The 9,478-nt window shown below is 40.4% G+C and overlaps 1 protein-coding gene across 2 annotated transcripts in view; it reads right to left on the bottom strand.

Annotated features, from left to right (window-relative positions):
* The window catches only part of DPY19L4 (dpy-19 like 4 (C. elegans)), an 86,600-nt gene that overhangs the window by 40,577 nt on the left and 36,545 nt on the right, over positions 1-9,478 (bottom strand). For both annotated transcript variants that reach the window (XM_019527946.1, XM_019527947.1), the window contains 4 exons: positions 8,644-8,763; positions 6,590-6,710; positions 5,402-5,458; positions 1,000-1,082 (listed from right to left, as the gene is read on the bottom strand). In XM_019527946.1, coding sequence (XP_019383491.1) covers positions 1,000-1,082; positions 5,402-5,458; positions 6,590-6,710; positions 8,644-8,763 — 381 coding nt within the window. The remainder of the gene's footprint in view (positions 1-999; positions 1,083-5,401; positions 5,459-6,589; positions 6,711-8,643; positions 8,764-9,478) is intronic.

Below are 9,478 nucleotides of genomic sequence, written 5' to 3'. Positions count from 1 at the left end.
TGGGAGAAAAATTGTTCAGTAGGGTGCCCCAGGGAAGGACAAGGAGCAGTGGACTTAAACTGTTAGAGGATAGTTTTAGGTTGGATGTAAGGAAGAACTTCTTTATGGTTAGGGTGACTAGAATCTGGAATAGACTTCCCAAGGAGGTGGTGCAGTCCCCCACCCTTGGAAGTCTTCAAGAGGAGACTGGACAGACACTTTGCTGGGATCATGTGATCTCAGTAGTATTCCTGCCCAGAGCACGGGGGGTGGACTCAATCTTTCGAGTTCCCTTCCAGCCCTTAATTCCTATTATTCTATGAATACCAACTGTAAGACAGACCCTTTGGGAGCCCCATTTGATACCTCTACCCAACCAGACATTGAGCCATTGAGGACTACTCACTGAGCACAGTGATCAAACCAGTTACATATCCACCTTACAGTACTTTCATCTAAACTGTACTTCCTTAGTTTGTTAATGTGGATGTTGCGGAGGACAACGTCAAAAGCCTTGCTAAAATCAAGGTATACCACACCCATTGCTCTCCCCACATCCACAGAGCCTGTCACTTTATCACAGAAGGAAATCAGATTGGTCAGGCATAACTTGCTCTTTGTGAATCCATGCTGACTGTTCCTGATCACCTTGTTGTCCTGTAAGTGCTTCACAATGGATTCCTCAGAGACCTGCTGCATAATCTTTCTGGTTATAGAAATTGGGCTGACTAGTTTGTAGTTCCCCAGATCCTCCTCCTTTTCCTTCTTAAAAATGGGCACTATATTTGCCCTTTTCCAGTCATCCAGGACTCATAAGCAAGATAACTCATTTAAGAACTCTCTCTGGTCCTGAAGAAGTCCAGGCCAATAATCAAGAGTTCAATCCCTAATTTTTCTCTTTCCAAACCACATGGTGAAGCATGGAGGGAAGACTTAAATTAACAGTTGCAGTTTGATAAAAATGTTAGACAACAGAACCTGGAGGGAGGGGGGGAAAGAGATCTAGAATCCCATACTTACTTTATCCACATCATAAGTTCTACTGTATCTGGGTCATAAAATTCTTGCAGTTCTGAGAGCTCGGTCATTATCCTAGGAAAAAACTGCAGGGAAAAGTCAAATAAGTCTCTTCCCTTGTGTCATTTTAAACAAAGTTAAGATATTCTGAGATGGAAGGGAATCCAGTAAACTATTTATTGGAAACCTTGCTTTCCTTCAAAGTATCATTTTCATGTAAATGCCTTCCTGGCACTTAGACAGCATTTGCTAGTCTCATACTTTCTCTTAATATTCCCCCAAATGCACACACAAAAATAAAGTTACAGTTTTTACCCCCATCCTGCTACCATTTGTGCACAAGTAACAAACTCGTCTAAGTCGCCCAATAGTGTGCATTACTAGATAAGGTATTTAGTAACCATCAGGTGGACTGAATACAACAAAATTGTAATTTTATGCAAATTTGGCATTTGTATTTCGAACGCATTAAAATTCTTCTCTTTTCTCAAAGCTTCCCATCCCTCTTTGTTAAAATATTAATGCCCAACCATTTTTTAAGGACAAATGTAAAATTAAAGTCAGTTCCTAATTGTATTTAAGAGTCACAGTAAAACAGAAGAATGGAGTAGTATCTTTACACAGTAAAATATCTTCATAATGATATACCTCATCACTGAACATGTAATATTTAAACAAATAGTTTCAAATGACCAATTAAATTTTAATAACCTCCTTGCATAAATATATATATAATAGACTAATTCAGTTTCTGTGTAAATCCTCCAGAATTAAGAGTATTAAACCATTTAATTTAAAGCCCTTAAAGCAAAACAAAAAACCCAAGAACACCAAATTCTTCCCTCTGACTTTTAAAACATAAACTTGAAGCATAAAATAGTAAACTAAATTGCAGTTACACTTTTACAGAAGAGAACAACTTTATATATACACAATACTCTCTACCAATAGATGTATTCTCCTAAATGACCACAGCATCAATTTCTTTTAGTATAAAGTTATGGTTTCTGAGAAAAATGCAATATCCAGAACTTTTAACAATTTTGTAATTTATTTTTTCTTACTTTGATTTCTGTTTTATGATGCAAGGATAATAGCTTCTTCATGTCAAGTTTCTTACCTTACAGTAGTTCAAAAAAACCTTTTCTATATACATGTTCCACTGTGGCTGGGCACAATGAGCCCTAGCTTTGTCACAGGGGCTAAGTACAGACAGTCAAAAAGCCTGAGGCTGAATTGATTCAGTCTCTGAAGGTTAGTCTAAGCTGCAAAGGTTGAATCAATAAGCAAATGAACAGACATTCACTTTTGATTCAGGAAATGCAACCACATGCCTGCAGTGGCTCAGGCCAGAATCTGGGGGGCACTAGAGCACAGCTCTCTGGCATGTGGCCAACATGGGCTGTTTGTTTGCTTCCTCTCCCCCTGCCCCAGGCCTCTGGGATTTGCACTCCAGAATCACACCAGCAGGATTCTTCAGGGTTGCTCATCACTTCCTCTTCCTGCTTCCAGGTGCTTCTGGGATTTGTAGTCCACAGTCACAGCTAGCAGTAAGTTTGGCAGGGCAAGGCTGCTGTACTTGGGGCAAAGGGAAGTTTAACTCCCCTCCCTGACCCCAGACTGCAGCTGGGGTTTGCTTGGGGGAGCCAGCCCTCACTGTTCCAGACAGGGAGCAGAGGGGCAGGGCAAGCCCTGCTCTCTGGAGCAGACAGAACAGCCCAGCCCAGCACTACAAAATGCTAGGATGGTGGGAGACTCTGATTTAACTTGAACCAAGAAGGGGTCTGGGACAAAAGTTTCATAAACCAGTTCGACCTAAATCAGTTAAGTCTGATACTACATTCAACTGGGTTTATCTTAAACCAGTTTCAGCCATTTTGAAACTAGTTTATGTGCACTGTGCTTCTATTCTGTTACAGGTTTAAACTAGCTTCTGATCACTTAAACCAGTTTATGTGTAACTTCTGTCCCTAGCCTTTCTGACCAGCAGTACCTACATAGCACACTATCACCCTGAAGCTGCTTAGTGTCTGCACTGAGAGCATAAAAAGGCAGAGCACACTGACCATCCCTGTTTCCTTTCAACTGTAGAAATTCAGGAAGCAGAGGAAGTGGGAAAAAAGGGTGTATATGAACAACACATTCTGAAAAATTCTGGTTACTTTTACAGTACTTTTCATTTGCCTCCAAATGATCTTCCATGGGCACATTCCATTTATGATTGACTAACACAGTAATCAAAGTTCATCTGGAGATGGGAATCTCAGAAACTCAGGGGAAAAAAAAAAGACTGAAACACTGCTTTACCAAATGCAGTTTCCAATTTGGAAGCTTCAGATACTGTATAATGTCTAGTGAAACAGACATCTGTGGCTAGAGCTTCAAGTGGCCCTTATGGTGGACTCTCGAGCAGTAATAAGAAATAAAGCATTTCCTTGTGCTCAGAAATTATATCTGGACAGTAAGGATTGATAACTGTTGAACCTAAATGACAGGCTTCTGGAAGAGCATGCCTCACACCCTAATGAATCTGCTTTCACTCAATCATTTTTGTCGCTCTCAGCTGGACTATTTCAAATTTGTCTACATCTTTTAGGGTTGTTGGTTGTAGCTGTGTTGGTCTAAGGGCATAGGCAGTCAAGATTCTTTGGGTAGATGTGATATCTTTTCTTAGACCACCTAAATAGTTGGAAAAAAGTTATTTGCAAGCTTTCGGGTACAAACACCCTTCTTCAGTCACTGGGAGACTGCTGTTGTTATGAGTTCTCCAAGGTAGAAGAGAAGCTAAAGTAAACAAGAAATCTACAAATATGCAAAATGAGCAGAAGTTTGGAGCCTGACATGTAGACTCAGTCCTTTCCCAGTACAGCTGGGCAAAGTCAATGGGGCAGCCTGAGTGGCAGAGGCCAATAAGTAAGGAAGGGCAGCACAGTCTGTCAGGGTACTTATTTCTGAATGGTCCAGAACATGGCCATACTGGCAAAGACAAACAGGGTCCTTGTGGCCAAGGTATTAGCAATTATGGCCCATGATATGGGTAGTAAGTGTCCCAGTAACTTATCCCAAGATGATTTTCTAGATTCCTTATGAGAAATGGGGACAGTGGGAGAATATCTATGCAAATATTTAAAAACCTGGCTATTGCACAAGGCATTAGAGACATGCTCAGCTTTTTATGTCCTTTATGCAAAACAAGCCTCAGGGTAAATGTAAGCTATCTGGTTACACTTCCCAGAGCCTTTAAGTTTGAGTCTGAAAGGCGCACACATTAATTCCACCAATGGAATGTGCATATAGACAATTAATGGAGAACTGGAATTGCAATATGTGGAGCCCTCTAGTGTCCAAACACTCGAAACATTTTTGTTAGGAGAATTTCAGGGACAGACCCCAGTCAGTTGAAAAAATTATAACATTTACATTTAGCAAGTTTTGGAAGCCACTGTGCTCCTCTCAGAGCATTTATTACACTGACAGAATACAAGGGAAAAAATTACATCATACTAATACATTTAACATCATATCAGAACTTCAACTGCTAGCCATTAGAATCATACATCCCTACAAACATTAAATTACTGGGGATAAGAACTCAGCTCTGATGCTGGATTTTTTTTTAAAATATTATTATAAATTTTTAAAACAACTAGACTATTTGAAACTTCTCTTGTTATGTACATGGTTTACAGGTTACAGATTCTGTTGCATATGCAAACCATCAAATACTTGAAATTTTAAGCAGCTGCTAAGAAATAGCTATTTCGAACTCAATTATAGAACTAAACATTTACTTTACACAAGAACAGATCTGTTTCTTTCTTATATTATTTGAGTATTATAGTATTTGACTATTCTTTCTTATTATAGTATTTGAGTACAATATTTCCATAAAGAGTTGGAAATGAAAAAAATCCATCTTTAGTTGATAGGATGTCCTTAAAAGAAACTACTGTTTTCTGTAATTCTACCTTCAGTTAACCTTAGCTTCTCACTGAATAAGAGCACAGGATGACATGCTTATACAATATTCTAATTACAATAAAGAAAATACAATCAATCACTTTATAAATTCAGTAATGGCATTTTGTCTTTAGCTAAACTAATACAATGTGAATTATAATAAAGATGATGATATAATAATAACAAAATGGTATAATTATTGTTGTAATGAAATATATTAATATTTTATTGTTATAATTAAAACCTGGTATTATGATTATGTATCCTTATTAGTGAGGAATATATATATATATATACTTTTATTTAAACATAAAACAAAAATGTTTTTAATAATGGATACAGTCTGATGTTACTGATTATTTTATGTAAATGTAGACAAGATACTCCTAAGACTTTATACTATGTCTACAGCAACCACTTAATCAAAAGAAACTTTCTTACCTACCTCTTTCCACAAGCTGAAACCTATTATAGTGGGGACTGCCATACTCAGAATAAGAGCCTAGATATTAAAAAGAATACATGATTAGAGACCACTCTTTCATTTCTCACACATAGAACTACAATGACAATAGGAAAAATTCTGCAAGTCTGCCAGGCAAAAGTCATTGCGAACAGAAAAGAAATTGCTTGGTTAAACATTGAAGAAGTTAGCCCATTGTAACATGACTAATAATATTCAAAGCAATTCAACAGTCAGCCCAATGTGATGAAGTGCATCCATGAATTAGGAAAGGAAGTAAAAGTGAAATAGGTTTCAAATACGCAAATGCAATGAAGGGATATGTAGAATGAACTATGCCAATAAATTTTTTAAAACTTACAGGCACCCTCTCATTCATAGTCACAATAAACAACATATATAAACAGTATTCCATCACACAGCACAATAGTATTCCCATTGAACACCTTCCTTTTGATCAGAAGGGGGAATAGCATAAATACTGTTTTGGCAACAGCTGTTAATAAGTGCATACAGTGCATCTCGTTGAGAGTTAAAATTGAAGTGCAATCAGCTAATTAACTACATAAGGAAAGCAGATCCACCATAAAAGAAGACATTCAATTTATGATTATATTATGGATGAATGAGTACGTTCTTGCAAAAACTGTCAATTATTCTACAATTGGAAGTGCCTTGGCAACTCCTGAAGAAAATATACTTACACAGAAAGTGGCATGTCCATTTTGTACAAATATTAACTACTTATTCTTAAATAACATGTTATAAATTGTTTTCAGGTTTAAATACAGAGGGATAAAAACATATGCAGACCACACCTTCCTCCTGCCAAGCATACTCAGCACCTTAAAAACAGAGCTGAAAGAACTGAGAAACCCCAATTTTCACTATAACACAGATCCTTTGAAGTCAGGATGCCTTTCAGAGACTGTAGTATAAATGAATATACAACTAATCTGAACAAATCTTACTCTAGCTATCATTTCACTTGAAGATTTCTTACTCATACACAACAGTTAAATACGCATTTACCCTAGTTGCCTTATTTTCCAGTCTTTCCATTTCCTCCCATCCTCCAACTTTCATTTATTCACTGCTTCGAAGCAAAAAAAAGAGATGTGTTCATTAGCAGTAAAATCTAGCAATAGATTATTGGCAACAGTTACTCACCAGTAATATTGGGTGCACAGCTTTTAGTCTAAGCCACTTGAAAAGTGTCATCCAAAGCTCAGGAGAACATACACCAAATGCAGCAAGCATGCAAACATACGGAGTCCAGAAGTACTTCATGCTGGAAAACATCCCAAGAATATCCAAAGATAAGATACTGTATGTATTTCAACTGGATTATTTGATAAACAAACTTTGTCACCTCCAAACCTCTCTATGAATAACCCTGCTCAGGAGAATTCAGTCAGTTAAGGAGTTCAGTCAATTCAGGGTCAAACACTTAACAGAATAAGGAAACCTAAAGGAGATCTCTGCTAGCAGACCAAACATGTTTCTCTGCTGCAATCTAGAGCACTCTAAAAGTTCAGAAGTGTCAAGTAAGATCAAAAAAGTCTCAGCCAAAGAAAATGAAATAGTCCACAGAATTTGGGGGTGGAGGACCAAAAATCAAGCTAGTGAGGGATGTTAATTGTCTCATTTTTTTGCTCTAGGGCATCTCTGATGAGCGATTACCATTACCCAAAACTGATGATTTGAATCCTCCAAACAGATGATTCAAAACAGTCTCAAGCATCTGAAAACAAAACAGTTTGTTTGCTTTCAGAATCCATAGTGTTCAGGCACCAGAGTGATGCATATAATAGGGACACCTATGATGTGGCACGACGGATACCACTCAGACACTAATCTCTTTAGTGTTTGTCTGGCAGTCAGGAAAGATGACATTGTTCTAATCCAAACAGTAGAATGGCATCTGTCATAAACTATTAGAATATCTTTTTAAAAGGTTAAAACTGTTGTAAGGTGTTTGCCTGACATGTTAAGCAATTCTCTAAACAACTAAAAGACACACAAGCAGGGTTTTTTTCATTTTGTTTTGCAATAAACCTTGTGAATCAAAAGCATGATGTAAGATTACAATGGATTTAATAATTCAGCATTTAATAATTCAGCTCAGCAGCTGAAGATGAACAGGGAAACATTGAAATTGTGTTCCAATTAACCTCTCAGATTTATGCTGGGCAGAGCATAAAGAAATGTGTTTAGGGAAGCCAAATACACTTCAGTATATTCTACTGAAGTTCACTCAAGTACACTCAACAGGGAACGCTGGATGGCAAAATATTCTTTTAGAAATGGTCTCAACATTTGTGGAAGTATGAGTGTACCTGTCGCAGTGCCCTGCGTCTAAAAGCAGAAATGGCAGGAAAGACCCCTAGTGGTGAGAAAGGGGAGGCTCAACTGCCAGAGACCAGGGCAGCACAGGTGCTGGTTGCCAGGGAAACCAAGGGGGTCAGCTGACAGGAAGAGGCAGGGCTTGGCCCCTTCTTAAGCCCAAGCATAAGGCCAGGAGGGCAGGTCCCCTCCAGCGGCCGAGGGAGGAGGAACTCAGCCAGAGCAAAGGGGAGAACTCTGACGGTTGGAACATCCCCTGGTTCCTGCTGGGGGTTGATGCGCTCTCTCTCTCTGGTAGGGAGAGATTCGTATTTTTGACCAGAACAGTCTAGCTCTTATGTTGTAGCCCAGCGGCTTTGCGTTTTGTGTTTACTGTTTCACCAGAGGACCGGGTGAGGCTATTAGGGGTGGAGGAGGCCTCATAGGAGCTCCACGGTAGCGTGGGGTTTCCTGGCACCGGAGAGGGCGCAGCATTGTTTGGGGTGCACTGGCCCCAGCCCTGGAACGAGGGGGGGCAACAGGGAGCCCTGGAGTGAGGGGGGGCAGCAGGGAGCCCCAGAAGTAAAGAAGAGGGCCAAGGCATAGGGCAAACCATGTCAAGTACCAGCTGCGAGGCTTGGGCTGCGGTGTAGGGGAGGAAAAAGGAGCTGTAGGTAGACCCCCCTGACACCGGGCAGATAAAGTGGGCAGCCTCCCGCTAATTACATCACTCAATCAATCAAGATCAAGGCACGGCAGGCGAGTAAGCGGGTGGTTGGCCCAAGACAGGAAGGCGGAGCCACCAACAGAAAGGCTCCAGCGCGCCAGTCCTGTTACAGTACCATATTCAGTTAGCAATGTGCTAACCCTTACAAAACAAAAATCTATACAAAACTTACCCTTCTAAAATCATTGCAAGAGAACCCAGTAAAAGTGTGTGGATGATGTGATAAACTATCTCTGGCCGCTCTCCGATTTTGCCATCCTCCAGGGTAACAGTTTCTTTGAGTGGTTCACCACTGTAGTTAGAGGGAAACAAAGCAGGGTTTATCTTGCATACTATCGCAGATTATGACTTCTATAAAAAGTACCTGAGACAACTATTAAGCCTCTGGCATTTCCTTCTTTTCTAATAATACTAATATTGTTTGTATTGTTTACCGACTCCCCATGCCGACCTGTCTGCAATTTTCAGTCATTTCTTGCCTAATACTTTGCACGTTCTTTGGGGCATGGACCATCTTTATAGTCTGTGTTCATACAGTGCTTTGTGCAGCAGGGTTCCAGTCCCCATGTGTCGTAAGTACTATGGCAATACCTCTAAACAAGATGTTTATGAGCAAAATTTAATTTCTAATACAATATTGGTGTTAGGCCAGGGAAGGACAAAATACGGCCCGTGGGCTGGATCTAGCTCAGCCCTTCTGCCCGTGAGGGTGGAAGCAAGATGCCTGTGTATACACACACCCGCAAACATACCCTACTGCACCTCGCTCCCACTTTCATGGGTGGAAGGGCCTGGCCCAGCCAAAACATAGCTTCCAGCTGGGGCTGCCACTGCTGCAGCCCCTAGGGACCTGCTCTGCTTCCCTAGTCTCCTGCTAGCTCCATGCAGCAGGTAGGGAAGCAGCGAGGGTGAGGCTGCAGCTGCAACTGGGTAGGAACCCAGAGCATGGGGCTAGGGCAGAGGGCAGCATGGAGCCCATGCCTGGGGAGGAGGGGGGGCAGCAGCAG

The sequence above is a fragment of the Gavialis gangeticus genome, unplaced genomic scaffold (assembly GCF_001723915.1).
Source record: "Gavialis gangeticus isolate Ggan-Ray unplaced genomic scaffold, GavGan_comp1, whole genome shotgun sequence".
Classification (NCBI taxonomy): domain Eukaryota; kingdom Metazoa; phylum Chordata; order Crocodylia; family Gavialidae; genus Gavialis; species Gavialis gangeticus.
Note: the sequence above shows the minus strand (reverse complement) of the source record. Positions and strands in the feature narration are given on the sequence as shown.